The 20,605-nt window shown below is 52.2% G+C and overlaps 3 protein-coding genes across 3 annotated transcripts; 2 read left to right on the top strand and 1 right to left on the bottom strand.

Annotated features, from left to right (window-relative positions):
• Positions 1–4,529: 4,529 nt before the first annotated feature.
• TTC31 (tetratricopeptide repeat domain 31) lies at positions 4,530–11,666 on the bottom strand (the record flags this gene model as incomplete). Its single annotated transcript, XM_080711840.1, has 13 exons — positions 4,530–4,796; positions 4,944–5,045; positions 5,257–5,398; positions 5,489–5,579; positions 5,662–5,713; positions 5,995–6,210; positions 7,661–7,741; positions 7,844–7,900; positions 8,256–8,339; positions 8,455–8,684; positions 8,798–8,948; positions 11,374–11,462; positions 11,627–11,666. The coding sequence occupies 13 exons, from the start codon at positions 11,664–11,666 to the stop codon at positions 4,530–4,532; spliced, it is 1,602 nt and encodes a 533-aa protein (XP_080567966.1).
• Positions 11,667–11,872: 206 nt separating this feature from the next.
• On the top strand, positions 11,873–18,199 carry CCDC142 (coiled-coil domain containing 142; the record flags this gene model as incomplete). Its single annotated transcript, XM_080711277.1, has 9 exons — positions 11,873–12,961; positions 13,230–13,316; positions 13,395–13,544; positions 13,666–13,796; positions 13,870–13,983; positions 16,991–17,105; positions 17,269–17,446; positions 17,611–17,810; positions 17,943–18,199. Exons 1-9 carry the CDS (start codon positions 11,926–11,928, stop codon positions 18,197–18,199), a joined length of 2,268 nt encoding a protein of 755 aa, XP_080567403.1. The 5' UTR covers positions 11,873–11,925.
• Positions 18,200–19,042: 843 nt separating this feature from the next.
• MRPL53 (mitochondrial ribosomal protein L53) lies at positions 19,043–19,528 on the top strand (the record flags this gene model as incomplete). Its single annotated transcript, XM_080711198.1, has 3 exons — positions 19,043–19,134; positions 19,205–19,317; positions 19,395–19,528. 3 exons carry the CDS (start codon positions 19,043–19,045, stop codon positions 19,526–19,528), a joined length of 339 nt encoding a protein of 112 aa, XP_080567324.1.
• Positions 19,529–20,605: the final 1,077 nt, after the last annotated feature.

The raw sequence follows: 20,605 nt of genomic DNA, 5'->3' as shown, positions 1-20,605 counted from the left end.
AAGACTCCGAGCTGCAGCTGGGTGTGATGGCTTACACTTGTAATCCCCGAGCTTGGGAGGCGGAGACAGGAGTATCAGCGCAAGTTCGAAGCTAGCCTTGCTGGCTTAAGAGACCCTGTTTCCAAATTAAAAAAAAATTAAAAATAGGTCTGGGAGTGTAGACCTCACCCCAGGAACCCCAGTTCCACAAAAAAAAAAGAAAAAAAGAAAAAAAAAGACTCCGAGCTGCAGAAGCCTGGGATGCTTATATACTAACCTCTACACTGGCCCCAGATTGAAGACACCATGCTTGACTATCTGCTCTTTCCCCAAAATTAGGTTATTAGGAAAAAGATCCCTCCCTTCTTCCTTTGGGCATTAAGAAACCTATGTTAGGCTGGGCATGGTGGCACATGCTTGTAATCCCAGCATTTGGGAGGCTGAGACAGGAGGATCACGGTTTGGGGACAGCCTCAGCTACTTAGTGAGGCCCTTTGCAACTCAGTGAGACCCTGTCCCAAAATAAAGAATAAAAAATAGGGCTTGAGGGTGTAGCTCAAAGTAGCATGTCCCTGGGCTCTAAAAAAACATGTTAGGGCAAAGTGTTTGTAGAGAGGGCACACCCCCATCCCTGGCCCTCTGTCTGGCTCCTCTGGGCCCTCTGTTTACCTCCTGTGTTGAAAAGGTTCTCAGCAGAACTGTGGGGGTAGGAAGACCTGGTGGGCTGAGGCAGAGCCTGGAGTAGTTAGGCTTGCTGGTGGTGATCCCAGCCCAGCTCCCCTGCTGACATCTCTGACACTCCTTGCTTCTGCAGGGTCCTGGGAGAGGGAGGGGGAAACACTCCATAATTACAGGCCTCCACCCCTGCCCACCCAGCAATCTTCAGGAGGCCACACTTAGGCTCTGTCCTGCTTCCTTTCTCTCCCTTCAGTCCTCCTGGCCCCGTTAGACCTTACTTTGCCTCTGCCCAGATGGGACAGTATCACTTTCAAAGATGCCGTGAGGGCCCAAGGGGGTTAGCCAGGCCCTCAGTTGTAGGTGGAGGGCTAAGTAGTGGTTTTTCCAAGGAGAATGAGTAAGGCTGGAAGGCAGGAGGGAGCCTGGCAATTTCAGACAGTAGCTTCCCCTTATTGAGCTGTTTTAGGTGCTTTGCACGGATTAATCTAGATTACCCCAACAAAACACAGACACCTCTCTCTACACCTCTCTCTCTCTCTCCCTCTCTCTCTCTCTCTCCCTCCCTCCCTCCCTTCCTTCCTTCCTTCCTTCCTTCCTTATTTGTGGTATGGGGATTGAACCCAGGGACATTCTACATCTGAGCTATACCCCCAGCCCTTTTTTAATTTTTATTTTGAAACAGGGTCTCACTAGATTGATGAGAGTCTCATTACTTGCTGTGGCTGTCCTTGAACCTGCAATCCTCTTATCTCAACCTCAACCTCCCAAATACTGGGATTACAAGCATGTACCACCATACCTGGCTTGTTCTCTCCCCCTCTCCTCTTGTCCTCTCTCTCTCTCCCTCTTTCTCTCTCCCTCAGTACTAAAGATTGAACCCAAGGGCATCTTACCCCTGAGGTATACCCCCCGCCCTATTTTATTCTTTATTTTGAGGCTGGGTATAAGTTGTAGAGGGCCTCACAAGTGGTTGAGGCTGGCTTTGAACCTGCAATTCTTTGGCCTCAGCCTCCCAAGTACTGGGATTCCAGGTGTGCCCGGCTCTTGGTTCCCATTTTATGGATATGGAGACTGAACCACAGAAGCCTCAGGAAGCTTGGCCGGCTTGTGCTGTGTGTAAGTGGTAAGGTGGGCTGAGCTTTGTGCGTGTCTAGCTCAGATGTACATGCTTTGGGCCACTTCAGGTACTGTCCCTGTAAAGGTAACTGTCTAACTTAAAGAACAGGATTTAGAGGAAGGAGGAGAGAGGAGAAAGGGCTAACGGTAGGAATCTCGGCATGCTACCAGACGTCATCTGTGACTGAGGAGGCCTGGCGGGGCCTAGGACTTGCTTTTGTCTTGAGTTCCCGAGTGATGCTGATGCTACCGATCCAGACACTAAGAGACTCACAGTCCCAGGAACCCTGGATTGTATTAAAAAAACTTTTTTTGTACTGGGGATAAAACCTAGGGGCATTCTACCTCCAAGCTACAACGCCGGCCCTCCGTGTGTGTGTGTGTGTGTGTGTGTGTGTGTGTGTGTGTGTGTGTGTGTGTGTGTTATTGGTGATTTTTTTTTTTTTTTGGTGGCACTGATATTCCTGGAAACCCTTCTGCCTCCAGGCTACACTCCCAGACTTATTTTATACATTTTATTTGGAAACGGGGTCTCTTAAGCCAGTGCGGCTGGCTTCAAACCTGCGCGATCCTCGTGTCTCCACCTCCCAAGCGCGGGGATTACAAGCGTGCGCCACTACGCCTGGCGTTATTGGTGATTTAATTCAGGGGCATTCGAAGTTTTTTTTTTTTTGTTTCATTTTTTGCTGTACTTGGGATTGAACCCAGGCACATTCTACCTACCTCTGAGCTACACCCTCAGCCCTATTTTTTTATTCTTTATTTTGAAACAGGGTCTCATTAAGTCGCAGAGGGCCTAAGTAGCTGAGGCTGGCTGTGAACCCGGAGCCTCCTGTCTCACACTCCCAATTAGTGAGATTACAAGTGTGTACCACCATGCCCAGCTTATTTTAAGTTTTGAAACAGGGTCTCACTAAATTGCGGAGGATATTAAGTTGCTGAGGCTGGCTGCCAACCTGTGATCTTTCTGTTTTAGCATCCCAAGTACCCGGATTACAGGCATACTATGGCTGGCTTTTTTGTTTTGAAATGGTCTTGCTAGGTTGCTGTGAGTCCCTCTAAATTGTCAAGGTCAGCCTTGAATTTGCAGTCCTTCTGTCTCGGCCTCCCAAGTACTGGGATTGCAGGCATTCACCATCAAGTCCAGATATAGGCCTTTTGATTTATTTATTTTTGGTGGTATTGGGATTGAATTTAAGAGCATTTTATCTCTGAGCTACACCTCTAGCACTATTTTATTTATTTTATAACAGGGTCTAAGTTACCAAGGGTTTTGCTAAGTTGCTGAAGCTGGCCTTAAACCCACGATCCTCCTGTGTCAGCTTGCCAAGTACTGTGATAACAGGTGTGTGTCACCACACAAGGTTTGGATTTTATAAATTTAAGCAGCAATTCACTCATAGCCACTCTAGGAATCACACATATATAAGATGGTTATAAGCGAAAATTGGTTTATTCCTCACCTACTATGTGCTAAGCACTTAGTAGGTATTTTCTTTCAGTCCTCACAACAGCCCTATGAGGTAGAAATTTGCCCCCATTTTACAAATGAGGGAAATAAGGCTTAAAGGTTGAGAGAACTGCCCAAGGTGACCTGGAAAGTAATGACAGATTTAATTCTGCCACACAGTGTTTAATGGGCCTAAATCATAAACAATAACAAAAATTAAGGGAAAAGAGATGTTTCAGCACCTCCTATCTCCAAGTGCAAACTGTATTTGGAAAGGACCCACAGAGCAGCAAGGATCATTTATCTTCATGGATGGTTCCTCTGAGGAAGGCATTAGGGCAGGGCGCTAAAAGTCCCCTCCCTGAACGTCCACATTTAAATGAGCAGTGCATCCCAGGCAGGGCCAGGAAGGACCCAGCCGAGGGTAGCTGCCAGGACCTGCCACGAGAAGCCAAAAGGAGATCATGATCCTGACACAGAAAGGAGAGAATTGCAGCCATCTTCAGGGCAGACCCAAGCTGGGAAATCTCACATGGGCAAAAGCTAACTGCAGTGCCCGGTGGTCAAAGAGCACCCACGCTAGTAGCAGCCTGAGTGTGGTGCAGCCCCAGAGCTAGCCATGGGGAGCTTGGAGATCTGCAGCCCTGCCGGCTCCAGCAGCAGCTGGTAAGGACCTTCCCAGTGCAAACCCTTGGAGAATCTTCCAGCAGTGGGAGAATGGTGGGCTATCGGACAAAGGAGTGGTTAGAGTGTGCACGGCAGAGCGGGCAGGAAATGACATGAGGGGCTGGGAGCAAACTGAAGGCTCTGGCTATAGAGCTGGGGTGAGGAAGGTGAGTGCCTGTGGACTGGGTGTGGGACTCAAACCTCTTTCATCACTATACCTCCCCCCCCACCCCTCTTCCTGAGCACAGAGCTCCAGGGGTGGATGAGTCCCCCAGGGCCAAGAACAGAGCAAGCCCCAGGTGCCTCCTTGCTGGCGCTAGACTAAGGACCTGAACTTCTGCACACTTCCCATTTTGAGGCTGGGTGCAGTTCCTTTTTCCTTACTGCCCCTAGAAGAAGCCATCTGCTTGAGAACCAAAGGAAAGGTGTTTCAGTGGGTGTGGGACTCCTTTCTCTCAGCAGAAGGTCCTCTGTGGCGAGAGAAATGACTGCCTGGGTGACCTTAACCTCAGAGTACAAGGTCTCAAAACACATAGTGTACTGTCACCGCAGCGTCCCCACCCCCGTGAGATGCACGCATGGCCTTGCCATATGGAGGACAGGTCCTCCTTCATCTGGTCTGAGGGAGATGCTGGGATCCCTATCCCAGGATGTCCCAGCCTTCTGAGGGGTCCTGGAGACGGGGAGGATAGGGTCTTCTACTCTGCGTCTGGGGGAAGGGCCAGTTGGGGTGGCTCAGGTCACATGGAGGGCAATGCCAGGGTGGAGCCAGGCCAGGGGCGCCTGGAGCAGTGTTTGGAGGGTGACTGAGGGACGGGAGGCCTGAGGTTCCTGGCTCTGTGTGGGAAAATGGCTGGGGGACCGCAGTCAATCCAGGTGGCACACAGATTCTTCCTCGCTGATCCTGCTGAGGAAGCAGAGAGGGGAACTCATGATCCTCCCCCATCCTGTAACCCCTCCTCATCTGAGACAGAGATAGCACTGCTTGGTGTCTCGGTCCCAGCCATTGCCAGTCCCCAATGGCCCTCAGCTGAGATGGGCGCAGCCCCCTTACCAGAGCGAGCTGGAGAAGGCAAGCCTGGAGCTCTCGGGCTGCGTCCCCCTGGGACCCACCTCTCAGGGTCTCCTGGAACACGGCAGCTGCCTCTCTAAAGCGCTATGGTCCCAGAGTGATTGTAAAGGAGAAAGTTTAGGTATCAGCGGGTCCAAAGAACTTAAAACTGACCCCTTCCTCAAACTGGCCTCATCTCCTCGTACTACCACCACTGTGGTATTGTGGTACTGGGAGCTTATCTGGAAGTCAGTGTAGACCCACTCCCTACCCCATCCCACCCAGATCCCCCTGTTTACAGCCTCAGTTCTATTACCTGCAGCCCCATCAAGGCCTTGCCCAGGCGGAAGAGACCCCGGGGCCAGCCGGGCCGTAGGGTAAGAGCCACCTGGGCATCAGCCAGGGCCCATACTGGCTGACCCAGCCGCTCGTGGCAGAAGGAACGGTTTCCAAATAGCCTGGTAAACACAAAAAGTGGCCAAAGGGCTGGGTGCCCAACGCCCTGCCCAGTCTTGACCTCTCAACACAGCAGCCAGATTCCCACCTACCGGTGGTCCCGGGGGTTGAGCTTCAAGGCCTGGGTGAAGAGGACAATGGCTTCATGGTAGAAACCATTCAGAGCAAAGCTGGTACCCAACTCTGGGAAGGAGAGAGGGTGGGAAGTTTCTGGCGGGGATGGCCCAGGGAAGGGGGGATACAGAGGAGAGAGAAAGGGTCTTACTTGCCAGCTCCTGGCTCTGCTGTAAGGCAGCTGCCAGCAGTCCCGGAGATGCCTGGGGAAGGGAAGCAAAGTCAGTTTCTAGGCCACAATCTCCCCAAATTCATTTTTTTTTCTTTTAGTTACATTGTAATCAGCATCACCCAACTTGTAATTCTCATGACAACCCTGCAAGGGGCTATCAGCCCTACCCTCCTAAAGAGAAGATTACCAGGGTCAGGGTGATGTTGATAAAGGTTGACCCCAAGTCTCCTGACCCGAAGGCCAGAGAGATCCTAGTGGGCAGCCCCTCAGTCCTTAGATCATGTGCCTTCCCAGCGCCTTCTGGCTCCTCACCTGGGTCTTATGGCTCTGCCTGGGCTTCTCCTTTCTTTCTTGGAGTGTTCCCTTTCTTGGAGTGTTCCCTTCTTCTTGGCCCGTCTTTTCCTGGGGGCCCTGGACCCTGACGCCAGTGTCCTGGCTTATTCTCGTCTCTTTGTGTGCACTGGGGGGCCAGTCTCCAACCTTGCGCAAGGCCAGAGACACAAAAGTGCTAGATAGATCCAGCGAGTCCTGTGGGTAAAATGAGAGGAACATAGAAAACAGTACTATGTGTTCTCACTTATGAGTGGGAGCTAAAAGGTTGATTTCCTAGAAGCAGAGAATTGAATTGTTACTAGAGCTTGGGAAGGGTGTGGGGGAGAGGGGTAGAAAGGAGATTAATGGATACAGGGGATAACTTCTAATTTATGGTATCATGGTAGAATAACTATGGTTGACAATAATTAATTGACTATTCAAAATAGCTACCAGAAAGGATTTTTTAATGTGTGATACTAGGGATGGAACCCAGGGGCATTCTACCTCTGAGCTACATTCCCAGCCCTATTTTTTATTCTTTATTTTGAAACAGAGCCTCACTAAGCTGCAAACGGCCTAAGTAGCGGAGGCTGTCCATGAACCGTGATCCTCCTGTCTCAGCCTCCCAAATGCTGGGATTACAAGCATGCACCACCACACCAGGATTTTCTAGAAAGGATTTTTTGTGTGTGTGTGTGGTACTGGGGTGGAACCCAGAGGCTTTCTACCTCCAGGCTATACTTCAAGACCTTTTTTATATTTTATTTGGAAACAGGGTCTCACTAAGTTGCTGAAAGCCTCACTAAGTAGCTAAGGCTGGCTTCGAACCTGTGCTATCCTCCTGTCTCAGCCTCCCAAGCGCGGGGATTACAAGCCTGCGCCACCACGCCCAGCTTTTCTAGAAAGGATTTTGACTGTGCCCAACACAAAGAAATGATAAATGTCTCAGGTGATGGATATGCTGATCACCCGGACCTAATCATTACACATTAAATACATGTATTGAAATGTCACACTACAAGTTGGGTGTGGTGGCATACGCCTGTAATCCCAGCATTCAGGTGGTTGAGACCGAGGATTGCAGTTCGCGGGCAGCTTCAGTTACTTCTTAGCGAGGCCCTTTGCAACTCAGTGAGACCCTGTTTCAAAAATAAAAAGACTAAAATATAGGGCTGGGAGTATAGCTTGGAGGTACAATGCCCCTAGGTTCCAGCCCCAAACCGCAAATAAAAAAAAAAAAGAAATGTCACATTGTGCCCTATAATTATGTATGACTAATATGTGTCAATTAAAAATAAAAACATTTGCCGGGTGTGGTGGCACATGCTTGTAATCCCAGCATTTGGAAGGCTGAGACAGGAGGATCCTAATTCGCAGACAGCCTCAGCCACTCCTTAGTGAGGCCCTTTGCAACTCAGTGAGACCTGTTTAAAAATAAAGAATAAAAAATAGGGCTGGGGTTGTAGCTCGGAGGTAGAAAGCCCCTAGGTTCCATTCCCAGCACCATCAAAAAAAAAAAAAGAAAGAAAGAAAATGAAAATATTTAAAAATAAATTTTTAAAACTTCAAAAGTAAAGCTAAGGAAGACGTAGGGATAAATTACATCCTCAAGTAGAAGGAGGAGAGAGTGGGTAGGAACTGAGAAGGGAAAGAGGGCCCTCACCTCTTCCTCGCCACACTGTTCCTGAGCGGGGTCCCCAGCGCTGCCTGGCGGGCCTTCATCCCCGTGTGGGGTAGCCTCGTCCTAGATGGAAGGGAGCAGGTACAGAGCCGGTCATCCTGAGCCTCCTGCCTCCAGCCCGCCTTCCTGGCCCTTGCTGTTCTGTGTACCGGCCTCAGGACTCACCGCGGGCTCTCCGGCACCCTGCCGCAGGCGCTCCTGTTGCTTTCTTTCCTTTTGACGCTGCAATATGACGGTGATGAATTTTGCGCGCTTACTCTATGTCTTGTATTGACCTAAACTTTGCATACGTTCTCATCTAATCTTTGCGACTCCATGAGGAAGGGGCTCATGTCATAGATGAAAAAGCAGACCAGCCTGCTTTACCAGCCAGAGGCCTCACAGTCAGGAGGAGGCAGGATCCAACCCGGGCAGCAGAGTGGGCTTCCAGAGCCACCCATACAGGTGGGCCCTGGGAGCCTGCCAGTCCCTGGACCACTCGGCCGCCTCAGGGCGCCCATTGCAATGACCTCCCTGAGGTTGCCACAGCTGGCCGCTCCCACCCTCGCTGGGCTCCCCTCCTCCCGCCTCCAGACACCTTCTTCTTGCGCCGTTTCTTCTCTGCTCTCTGCTTCAGGCGCTCTTCCTCAGCCACCAGCTCCTCAGCCAGGCGGCTGGCTTCCTGGAGGAGGAAGGATGAGTGATGGGCGAGGAAGAGAAACAAAACGGCAGCCAGCTGAAGGGAAGGATCTGGAAAGGCACTGAGCACATGGGGACAGCTCCTGCCTGAGTCTCACCTCTTCGGTCACTTGACGCTTCTGGGGCATGACCACCTGGAACAGGCTGTGCGAGGCACTGGGGAGGGGTGCAGTGGCAGGGGGGCTTTGAGGGCAGGGCTCAGTCCCTTGGGGAGGGCACAGAAAGGACTTGCGGAGACCACAGTAGGTGCCCAGGCCCTCAGCCCCCTTGCTCCGGTCGCTCTGTCCGACTGCGTTTGCTTCATCACATGAACAGTCCAGGAGGTAACCTGTCAGGAGGGAGAAGGAGACAGGACAGGAAGAGGAACGTGAGCGAGAGGAGCGTCGGGCCAGCCCACCCCGCTCCACTGACCTGACCCCGTCGGGTCCCTGCACTCCCCACCATGGCACCACTGCTGTGGCCCGCTGCGCTCATGCCCCTGGATCCGGGTCCAGTGCAGGCCCTGGGGATCACTCTCCACAAGCTGGCGAAGAAAATCCACTGCGGCCTGGGAGGGGAGCAGAGGGGACGGAGGCTGGTGTCGGGGGAAGCTCTGGGAGAGCTTGATCACTCCATCCTGACCACAAAGCATCACCCAGCCAGAGAATCCTGGCCTCTCCCCCTCCATCCCTAAAACCTGCTGCTCTGGCCTTCCTGTCCCATCACCTCCCTCCGCTGCTCTCTGGCATTCCCAAGGCTGAGCGCTGCATCAGCCCAGCCTCCTCCCCATCCACAGTCTTCTCCCATTGACCTGCCACTAGGTCAGCTGCACCGAGGCCCCCGGAATGGAGCCCTGTCACCTGCTCTTCCAGGGGACTGAACCCAGGAGTATTCTACCTCTAAGCTACACCCACTAAGGGTCTCACTAAGTTGCAGAGAGCCTCCACTAAGTTGCTCAGGCTAGCTGTGAACCTATGATCCTCCTGTTCAGGCTCCCTAGGACTTGGACTATAAGCTTGGGCCACCACACCCAGCTATTCATAGCTTTTTATTGCTCTTAACTGGTAAGGCAGCATGGAATTGGAAAGAGTGCTATGTGAGAGGGGAGCCACTGGCATCCCAGTTTTGACTGTCACTGCTGGATATATTTATTTATTTATTTATTGTACTGAGGATTGAACCCAGGGGGATTCTACCTCTGAGCTACACCCCCAGCCCTATTTTTTATTCTTTAAAACAGGGATTCGCTAAGTTGCAGAGGGTCTCACTAAGCAGCTGAGGCTGGCTGCGATCCTCCTGTCTCAGACTCCCAAGTACTGGGATTACAAGCATGCGCCACCACGCCTGGCTTGGACATTTCATTATAGAGAACTCATTTAAACTTACCGTGTTCCTTCCTCATGGACAAAATGAGGCAAGACTCTTAAGGCTGGATCCAGGTGGTTTTGTTTGTTTGTTTGTTTAGTACTCAGCTCAGAGGCAGAATACCCTGGGTTCAATCTCCAGTACCACTTTCTTTAAAAAGAGAAACCTAGCTGGGCGTGGTGGCACACGCTTGTAATCCCAGCATTCAGGAGGCTGAGACCAGAGGATCATGGTTCGTGGACAGCCTCAGCTACTTAGTGAGGCCCTCTGCACTTAGTCGGTTTCAAACTAAAGAATAAAAAGTAGGGCAGGGGGTAGAGCTCGGAGTCAATGCCCCTGGGTCCCATCCCCAGACCCACAAAACAAACAAACAAATAAATATAAAAAGGGAAACCTCTCAGTTCCACTCAGTGTTCCATAGCTTTCTTGTTTCTTTTCCTACTGCTCATATATGTGACCTACCAAGTTGTTTGTTTAGATACTTCTAATCTATTGAACAAAAATATTTTGTCTGTTTGGTTTCCTGCTCTCTTCCCATCACCTACAACAATGTGTGGTTCATAACTAGTGCTCAGTAAGTGTATGTGAGGAGGCTATTCTTTTTCTTTTTCTTTTTCTTTTTTGGCAGCAGTACTGAGGATGGAAGCCAGGGGCATTCTACCTCCGAGCTACACCCTCAGCCCTAATTTTTTATTATTTTGAAACAAGGACGCACTAAGTTGGAGAGGTCTCACTATGTAGCGAAGGTTGGTGAGGAGGCTATTCTGGTAGAAACAAAGATAGAGACTGTCTGAAGAGCCTTGTATGACCCACTGAATAGGGGCTTTATCTTATTAGTGGTGGGAGTGGGTTTGATCTGGGCTGTGAGCTGCTCACAGTGCTGGGGAAGGACATGAATCTAATGGTGGGATATTTAGTTAGCAAGCCAGTTGCTCAGGCCAGGCTGTGGCAGTGGGAACAGGAATGTAAATGAGGGGTTTGTATCAAGGGACATCTCAGAAGTAAATTTGATGACTAACCCTGACTAAAGGAAAAGAAAAAGGATTAAAGTGTGACATTCCGGTTTCGGGAATAAGGAACTAGACAGAAGTTTGTGTTATGAACTAAAATTGGGATTAGAAGAAAAGCAACCAGTTTGCAAAGATGATGAATTAACTTTTGGGCTTGTTGAGTTTGAGATTCTAGAAGTTGGAAGTTTAACTCCTTAATGTTCTCAAATCTGATCCTTCTCCTCCCTTAGTAACCCTATGGTCTACTTAAGGGCATCCAAACCCCACTGTCAACCGAGTCCGTTCTGGCCACTCTCCGCCTTCTCTTCGGTTAGTCTCAGTCTCCCATTCAACCTCCAGCTGTGGTGTAACTTTAGTAATATCCTCTCAGCTTTTCTTTGCTTTAGTGTATTTGCTCACGCTGTCCTCTCTGTCTACAATATCTTTCCCTAAGACACTTGTACTCCTCAATTCAGAAACCCTGATCTGCTCAATCTTGCCCACTTCAAGCACTTATTACAGCGGGGAGTCCTCCTGATTTCCGCCTAAGATCCCGAAGCTACTCCACCCTCAAGGTCCCAGGTCCCCGGCGGGCGGCGCCCGCGCGTCTCAGTTCAGCTGATCGAAAGGAGGCGTGAACGAATCAACCCGGACGGAGGCGAGAGGGGGCTGGCGGTCTCTTACCTCTTCTCGGTGGTCCTCGGGACCAAATTCCGTGCAGAGTTTGGGGACAGCAGCGACCCCCAGCGGGCAGCCAGGCCGCAGAGGGCTGTCTGCAGGAAAGGAAGGTGATGCCGGCTCAGGGGGCTGGGATGGGTGAGCCAGAACCCTCCACCCTCTCCCTGAAGCATAAGACCCTACTAAAACCGTCCGGACCACAGACGACACAAGCAGGGCTGCCTCCACTAGTCCCCTACCGTCCTGTCACAGCACGCACCTGGCTTGATCCGCCCTACAGTCTTCGGAACCGGCGCCATCTCCGGTCTACAGTGACACGAAAGTGAAAGATAGTGTAGAACTTGCTATCGGCCAAAGGGCGGGGTAGGGGAGCGAGGGGGCGGCCATCTTTACTACGGGCAGAAGCCGCCGGCTACGGAGCGCGCGAGAGTCCACGGCGGTCCCCGCGGCTCCGCGCAGGCGATCGGGCTCTCGGGACCGGGCGGAGTCCCGGCTGCCGCGGGCGTTGGGCGGCGCCGGGACGCGGGGGTCGTTGGTTCTGTTCCCACCCGCCGCCCCATGGCCCAGGCTTCTCGCTCCGACGGCCTTCTGCCTCCGCTGGCTGCGGCGCCCCGGCGCTGGGCGCAGCCCGGGGGCTCTGGGGAGGAGCGGCGGGAGGGCGGGCGGCCGGGCGCCCTCCTCCGGGAGGTGCGGGGCTGGCGGGGGCTGGCGGGGGCGGGGAGCATCTCCTGCCGGGACCCCCCGCCCGGCGGAGGCCCCGGGGGGCAGCAGAGGTCTGCAGACGCAGGTGAGGACCACGAGCCCGGCGCTGCGGACTGGGAGCGGGAGCCCACGGCCGGGCGCCCGGTGCCTCCCGCGCTGCAGCGTCTCCGGGTGGTGTTGCTGCGGCTGCTCCGCGAGCGGGAGCAGCTCCTCCAGGCCCGGGACTGCGCCCGCCACCTACAGGTGGTAGTGGACCTCCTAAGGACCCCGAGCCCCGGCACACCCGCCCGCAGCCCTGGTCCCCTGTCCCAGCTGTGCCGCGACCTGCAGCTGCACCCTCCCCGAAGGGCGGGCTTGCGAATCGGCCTTAGGGATGCTCTCGAGCCGCTACTCCTAGCGCGTCCCGTCGGACTAGCAGCCCAGCGCCTGGATGCTGCCATGGAGATGCAGCTTCGCGCCCTGGGCCGGGAACCCGCCAGCCTGGGCCTGAGGTCCCAGCTCGCTGAACTGCTACTGGAGCTTCCCGTCTATCACAGGCTGCAAGAAAAAGCCATGGGCCACCTCCCCAGGGCAGCGCGTCCTTTCCCCCCAGCCCGAGTGCTCCGCCTCCTGACCTGGGAACGGGGTTGCCAGGTGGCGAGTCGGCTGGATGAGGCACTCAGTGGGTCGGGCTCGTGGGACCACCTCGGCAGGTGGTGCCACGAGGAGCAGGAGCTGCTGCCGGAGTTGCTGGGCCTAATAGGGGGTGTGGCCGGTACAGCCAGTAGTGGACTGTGGAACCAGTATTGGACCCTGCTACAGGCATCCTGTGCTCAGAGTCTGGACCTAAATCTGGGGCCCTGGAGGGACCTCAGGGTAGTGGCACAACAGCTGAGTCAGGCACTGGGTCAGGGTGAGTGATGGGCCGGGGTGGGCATGGGGAGGGCCAGGGTCTCTTCCTTCTCCCTACTCAGCTCACCCAACTCCCAGCCTGATGACAGAATCAGGCAGTTTAGAATGACCCCCCTCCCCCGCCATGGTTCCAATAATAGCTTCTGGGCTTCCAGAACAAAGTCTTGCTTTCTCTCTGTCTTGAGTCTTAGAGGACACACCTATTAGTGGGCAGGGATAGTGGGAAAGGAGGCCTTATTTTCAGGCTCCAGAGTCCTTTCTCCCACTAGCATCCCTGCCTCAGGAGTGTGAGGAGGAGCTGGCTTCTTTGTGTCACAGTCTGCTTCATCAGTCTCTTATCTGGAGCTGGGACCAAGGTAAGAAGGAAGGGATATCGCAGCGACTCAGTTTCCAGGTTGCCTGTGCCCCATCCGACTCCACCCTCTGACCCGCAGGTTTCTGCCAGGCCTTGGGATCAGCCCTTGCCGACCAGAGCAGCCCGGCCTCAACCTCTCCTACTGCTCAACTGTGGAAGCAGCTTTTCCCTCCTCTATCGGATGCACTCCGAGAACAGAGATCAGGATTGATCCGCTGCCAGCCTCCAGGTGAGAAGAGGAGGATAGAATAGCCGAGGAGATCACCTTTATTTCTTCACTCTGTTCTGAAGTCCCCCTCATCCCTACGGTGCTCCATGACCTCTAAGACTCTCTGCTGCTCCCCTCCCAGGTCCTGCGCCTGTTGCCCTGGGGCTCTGTACCCTGCAGACCACCTTGCTCTGGTTCTTGGAGAGAGCTCAGCGGCACCTGGCAGCGTGGGCCCCAGGTTCCTTCCTGTTCCTGACCCAGAAGGACTTACCTGTGAGTGGCTGGGGAGTGGGGACAGGAGCAGCCTGGGCTGGGCTGTGTCCTCATTGCCTGTTTCTACCCAAAGCCTCTACTGCACGAGGCGGAAGCTCTGTCCAGCCTGGCCTCAGAGGAGAGGTTAGCTCTGGAGGTGGAGAAGCAGCTCGGCCTGGAGATCCAGAAGCTGACTACACATATGCAGGTGAGAACAGGGCCCTGATCCGGCAGCTGAAGACCCTGTTCCCTGCCAACGGGCGGGGGCAGGATGAGCAGAGCAAAAAAGCTCAGTGACTGGAACGGCCACTAAAAGTATCTGTTCTTACTTTTTTCTTTTTTTTTTTTGCAAAACTGTGGATGGAACCCAGGGAAATTCTACCTTTGAATTACACCTCCAGCTCAGCTTGATTTTTTATTGTTTTTGTTGTTGTTGTTTGTTTTTTAATGGTACTGGGGATTGAACTCGGGACCATTCTACCTCCAAGCTACATCCCCAACCCAATTTTTTTTTTTTTTTTTTTGCAGTACTGGGGATGGAACCCAGGGGCATTTGACCTCTGAGCTATACCCTCAGCCCTATTTTTATTCTTTATTTTGAAACAGAGTCTCACTGAGTTGCAAAGGGCCTAAGTAGCTGAGGCTGACCATGAATCACAATCCTCCTGTCTCAGCCTCCCGAATGCTGGAATTACAAGTGTGTGCCACCATGCCCAGCCCTACTTTTTAGTCTTTATTTTATTTATTTATTTAATTTTGGTGGTACTGGGGTTCCTGGAAGCCCTTCTACCTCCAGGATACACTCCCAGATCTATTTTATATTTTATTTGGAAACAGGGTCTCTTAAGCCAGCAAGGCTGGCTCCGAACCAGTGCGATCCTCCTGTCTCCACCTCCCAAGAGCGGGGATTACAAGTGTGCGCCACCACGCCCGGCTTTAGTCTTTATTTTGAAACAGGGTCTCACTAAGTTGTGGAGAGCCTAAGTACTGTAATCCTCTTGTCTCAGCCTCCCAAGTATTGGGATTACAAGTGTGCGCCACGATCCTTGCTTTAATTTTTTGTTCTTTCCTTAACTTATTACTGGAAAATTCCAAACATAAACAAGTGTAGGGAAAAGAGTTTATTGGAACCCCTCCCTATATTCCTACCACCAGGGAAGGCTTGAGAAATTATCAATTCATCAACAGTTTTTTTTTTCCTTGCAGTACTGGGGATTGAACCCAGGGACAGTCTATCTCTAAGCTACACTCCCAGCCCTATGTTTTATTCTTTCTATTATTATTATTATTATTATTATTATTATTTATTATTAGTAGTAGTAGTATTTTGGTGGTACTGGGGATGGAAGCCCTTCTACCTCTGGGCTACACTCCCAGACCTATTTTATATTTTTATTTGGAAACAGGGTCTCTTAAGCCAGCGAGGGGCTTCGAACCTGCGCAATCCTCCTCTCTCAGCCTCCCAAGAGTGGGGATTACAAGCGTGCGCCACCATGTCTGGCACTTATTCTTTATTTTGAAACAGGGTCTCACTAAATTGCGGAGGGCCTCACTAAGTAGCTGAGGCTAGCTGTGAACCTGCGATCCTCCCATCTCAGCCTCCCAAGCACTGAGATTACAAGCATGCACCACCCTGCCCAGCTTTTTATTTATTTATTTTGTTTGTTGTTTTTTGTGGGTCTGGGGGTGAAACCCAGGAGCATTCGACCTCCGAGCTACACCCTCTGCCCTATTTTTTATTCTTTATTTTGAAACCAGGTCTCACTGAGTTGCAGAGGGCCTCACTAAGTAGCTGAGGCTGTCCGCGAACTGCGATCCTCTGGTCTGAGCCTCCCAAATGTTGGGATTACAAGCGTGCCCACCATGCCCGGCTCCAGGTTTTTATTTTGAAACAGGATCTCACTACTTTGTGGAGGGCCTCACTAAGTAGCTGAGGCTGGCCATAAACCTGTGATCCTCCTGTCTCAGCCTCCCCAGTACTGAGATTATGAGCCTGTGCCACCATTTCAGAGCTGCTGCTGTGTACCTTTATTCTTGGGGTTCCTCTCCACCAAGATGGGCTACAGAGCAGAGACCTTCATTGTTTACTCTCCCTCCAAAAACACAATCCAAACGTGCCTCCAAGTCAAACAAAACCAGCATATTTCTTGTGTTATGGGTTATGTTGCTCTGGAGAAATGGTAATAGACTGTCAAGAATATTTAGTGTTTGGATATTTCAAAGTTCCTGATTTCCACAATGTTAAAATAGTCACTGCTCATGGTTTACATACAGTTCTTGCCTTTCATTCATAGATGATAGCCAGAAGAGTGTGGTAATTCCCCTGGGTTCCCTTAGCCTCTGCCCATCGGCAGAGCCTGCAGGTCGGTCGGTCCCTCTCTCTGGTGTGTACTTTTGGACACTGGTGGCAGATAGAGCTGGGGTCTCTCTCTCCTTCCTGAAGTTCCTACAAAATAAAATTAACCTTGAGGATTTCCTATCAAGTCAATCAAGCTGAAGACAGGGTCATTCTAGGGCAACTGTTCAGAATTGGGGTCTAGACACCTTGAAAAAGTCAGTGAAAGCTATAGGGTCTCTCTTCAGAAAATGCCCATGCTCACGTAGTTAGGCATACAATTCTGGGGTTTTACGGACACCAGGTTGAATCTGATGATGTGCCTCAGATTTAGAGAAACATCCTAAGTGAGCTGGGCGTGGTGGCTCACGCTTGTAATCCCCGCCCTTGGGAGGCTGAGACAGGAGGATCGCACGGGTTCGAACCCAGCCTCAGCTACTTAGTGAGGCTCTCAGCAACTTAGTGAGACCCTGTTTCCAAATAAAATATAAACAAGGTCTGGGAGTATAGCACGGAGGTAGAAAGCCTCTGGGTTCCACCCCCAGTACCACCAAAAAAAAAAAAAAAAAACATCCTAAGTGTGTGTGTGTGTGTGTTTATGTGTGTGTGTGTGTGTGTGTTTTACTGGAGATGAAACCCAGGGGGCATTCTATCTCTGGGCCACATTACTAGCCCTATTTTTAAATTTTTTATTTGGAAAGGAGATCTTGCTAAGTTGCTGAGAGCTTTACTAAGTTACTGACTGGCTGTGAATCTGTTTTCCCCTCATCTCAGCCTCCAAAGTACTGGGATTACAGGTGTGCACCACCACTCCTGGCCAGGAACATCCTAATTTGACAAGTCCCTAACAGATAAGCCTTTCTTCTGATTGTGCCCACAGGTCCTGCCTGAAGAGTCACTAAATGTCTTTTTCCAAGAATGCCATAAACAAGCCACACAAGGCTTTAAGATCTACATGCCAAGGGGTCGATACTGGAGGCTTCATCTCTGCCCTGGTAACTCCTCTCATGTTTTGCCTCCTGGGCTCCCAGGGGGTCATAGTGACCCAACTTCTCCAAGTCCTGGCTCCATAACACCGTGTCCACCTTGTCCCCACTTTCTGTGCCCTCCATTCCTAAAATCCTACCTGTTTTATCCTGTCCTTTCTCTTCTCTTCAGAACTTCCCAGCGTTCCTAGCGAGTATGCTGGGTTGGTGGTCCGCACTGTATTGGAGCCTGTATTGCAAGGATTGCAGGGATTGTCACCCCAGGCCCAGGCCCCTGCTCTCGGGCGGGCGCTGACAGCCATCCTGGGTGCCTGGCTTGACCACATCCTCACCCATGGGATCCGGTTCAGGTGGGGAGAAAAGGGCAAAGTGGCGGGGTGGGGGTGGGGGGATGAATGGAACTGGGAAAAGGGAGGGGATAGTTGGGGCAGAGCAGCTTGGAGGAGGTCAGGTGACCTCAGGTGGGGCTGAGCAGTTTGCAGGTCAGGTGGCCACTTTGAACCTGGACATTCAGCCTGCAGGGGGCGCTGCAACTCAGACAAGACTTTGGAGTGGTCAGGGAATTGCTGGAAGAGGAGCAGTGGGGCCTGACCCCTGAGCTTCGCCAGACTCTGCTCATGCTCAGCATCTTCCAGCAGTTGGACGGGGCCCTGCTGTGCCTACTGCAGCAGCCTCTGCCCAAGACTCGAATCCACAGGAGGCCCCCCTGCTGCTGTGAGTCACTCCCCCCCAACCCCAGGTTCTCCAAGCTCCTCACTAACTGCTGTGACCCACTTCCAGACTCACCATTGCTCTGGCTCTAGTGTCTTCCTCTCAGCCACTTGCTGTTCACTCCTGTCTTACCAGGTGTTTGCAGTGCCGTCCGGACCACGGAATTGCCCAGCAGCAGCCTCAACAGCCTGGAGAGCTTGGAGCCACCTCTGCGGCCTGGAGCACCCCCAGCCCAGACAACTCAGCTGCTAAGCAGTCTGGGGGGAGGGGGACCAAGCCCTAAGGCTTACCTGGTGGGAAACCAGCAGGCCTGGCTAGCCCTGAGGCAGCACCAGCACCCCCGTTGGCACCTGCCTTTTCTTTCCTGCCTGGGAACCAGTCCTGATTCCTAAAGAGCTTAGGACCAGGAGCTTCCCGTTTCTGGCTTAAAAAGCCTAGACCTTTGAAACTGTCTATTAAAGAAGCCTAGAAATGGAAACTTGGAAGAAAGCACATATAAACTGCACTGAGCCTAGAATGAGAAGCTAAGACTCCAAGATCATTCCAGCGCTTGCAGTCCAGTGTGAAGGGCAGAACCACAGGCCGGAACCTGAAGGTCCCTAGCTCGGGACGGGAAGTGGGAGAAGGCTCGAGGTTGGAGCTCAGAGGTCAGGGAAGGGAAAAAGCCATCGAAAACAGGCCAGATATCGCTTCCTCTTATATCCTGAAAGCCGGACTAAATACAGTTAATTCATGGAGAACACAGAGGTGGCATAAGGTTTTCTAAGCATGGGTCAGTCTCAAGGGCTGTCTTACCCGTACTCCCCTGCCCATTATCTTCAGTCAGTTAAGAATACTGGGCTGTAGATTTTCGCGATTAAGCTTTGGTGAATGGGGTTTACCTTCTGGTAGGTGGTAGTGGCTTCTCCTTGGAAGGAGCCAGGACTTAAGATGGTGTTAACCAAGATTTGGCACCGCGGGATACGGAAGAGGGAAAGGAGGCGAGAGACGCGTTTTCGTGCAGACGGGCCTGGCACTCTTTATTGTCTTAACCGTGGTACAAGAGCAATATTAGTGATGGGCACCTTCCCACCGCTTACTTTGGGCCCCTCCTCGACCTGTGCCGACCCCCTGCCTCCGGCCTCCAGCTTCCCGCCTCCCTCTCCTCCGGGGGCGGGGGGAGCTGCAAGCGGCGAGACCCCGCCCCTTCTGGTGTCACTTCCGCCCGCGCTAGCGCTTCCGGGGCGGAGGTCACCATGGCGGCGGCCTTGGCGCGGCTCGGCCTCCGTGCGGTCAAGCAGGTTCGGGTTCAGTTCTGCCCCTTCGAGAACAACGTGGAGTCGACGAGGTGAGGGCCGGGGGTGCGGCGGGGAGGGGGCGCCGGCCAGCCCGCCGCTCACGCCGCGTCCCCGCCCTAGGACCTTCCTCCAGGCCGTGAGCAGCGAGAAAGTCCGCTCCACCAACCTCAACTGCTCGGTGGTTGTCGACGTGAGGCACGACGGCTCGGAGCCCTGCGTGGACGTGCTGTTCGGTGGGCTCGCGGAGGGGCCGGGCGGCGGGCGGCGGGGGGCGCGGGCGGCCCGCGAGCCTGACTGGGATCTCCCCCAGGAGACGGGCAGCGCCTGATCATGCGCGGCTCCCACCTCACGGCCCAGGAGATGTTCTCCGCCTTCGCCTCCCACATCCAGGCCAGGACCCAGGCGGGGAGCGGGGACAAGCCCGGCCCTGGCACCGGACGCTGACGGCGCTGAAGAGACCAGCAAGGAGATTGTGGACCGGGACTAGGTCGCTTGAGCTTGACTTCGTTATCTGGACGTCCACGGAGCCAGTTGTGGCTGGGGAAGCCCTACCAGTACATGTGGGGAGGGGTGGGTCCGAACGAAATAGTTTTAATTTGGTGTCTCACTCGAGGTACCTTTAAATATTATTTACCAAACTAGTGCTGTTTTCTCAGTTCTTGTAGTTATCTCTCAGTAGCTTCTTCCACTTTTCAATCATCTTGTGGTCCTCTCTCCCTCATGGGTCCTTTTCTTATATTAACCGAAAAGGCATACTACCCTAATTCTTGGTTTTCTTCTGTCTTTATTCTTCCTGGAGCATCCTAACCCTTGTCATAGCTTGAACTGTTCCAATTTCTGTGCTATAGGCTGCTTACCTACTATCAACTTCCTCTAAATGCCACTCACATTCTTGGTCCACAATAGAATTGATAGTCTTACATGTACATACACTTGCCTCTCTTCCCTGACTTCCATCATCTCTTTTAAAGATCCTTCATCTGCTCAGTCACCTGGGCTGGAAAACACACCTCTCCTACTCTGCCCCTTTTCCTGCAGTCAGTTTTCCTGTCTCCTAACACTTCTGAAATGATCTCTCCATTCTTCCATATTCTATCACTGTTGCATTCTCCTGCCTGGTCTCCTTTTCCCCTAATCCTTTTGTTGTGTAATTTTATTCTCCCAAGTACATGACAGTTTGTCTCCCTCCACTACCTGTTTCAGAAAACAGTGCCTGAAGCAGTTTTTATATTGGGTTAACACCGAATACTGGATGGTGAAATCAATTTAGAAGGTTAAACCAGCCTTTAAAAAAATAAAATAGAATAAAAAGCTATCAGTCCAGTGTCACAAGGAATGAGAAGTATTCTTTTAGAAAACTTTAATTTTTAGTTTTAAGCACATAAGCATGTATATATTCTGTAATGTGTTTGTTTGGATGTACTGGGTTGTGGTACAGGTCATTTCGTATAGTCGGCTGTAATGAAAAATAGCAGAAAGACCCTGCCCTAATGAAGAATCTTCAGAATACTCAATGCAAAT

Source organism: Muscardinus avellanarius (genome assembly GCF_963383645.1).
Source record: "Muscardinus avellanarius genome assembly, chromosome: 15".
NCBI lineage: Eukaryota > Metazoa > Chordata > Mammalia > Rodentia > Gliridae > Muscardinus > Muscardinus avellanarius.
The sequence above is the reverse complement of the archived record's forward strand: the minus strand, read 5'-3'. Positions and strand labels throughout refer to the sequence as shown.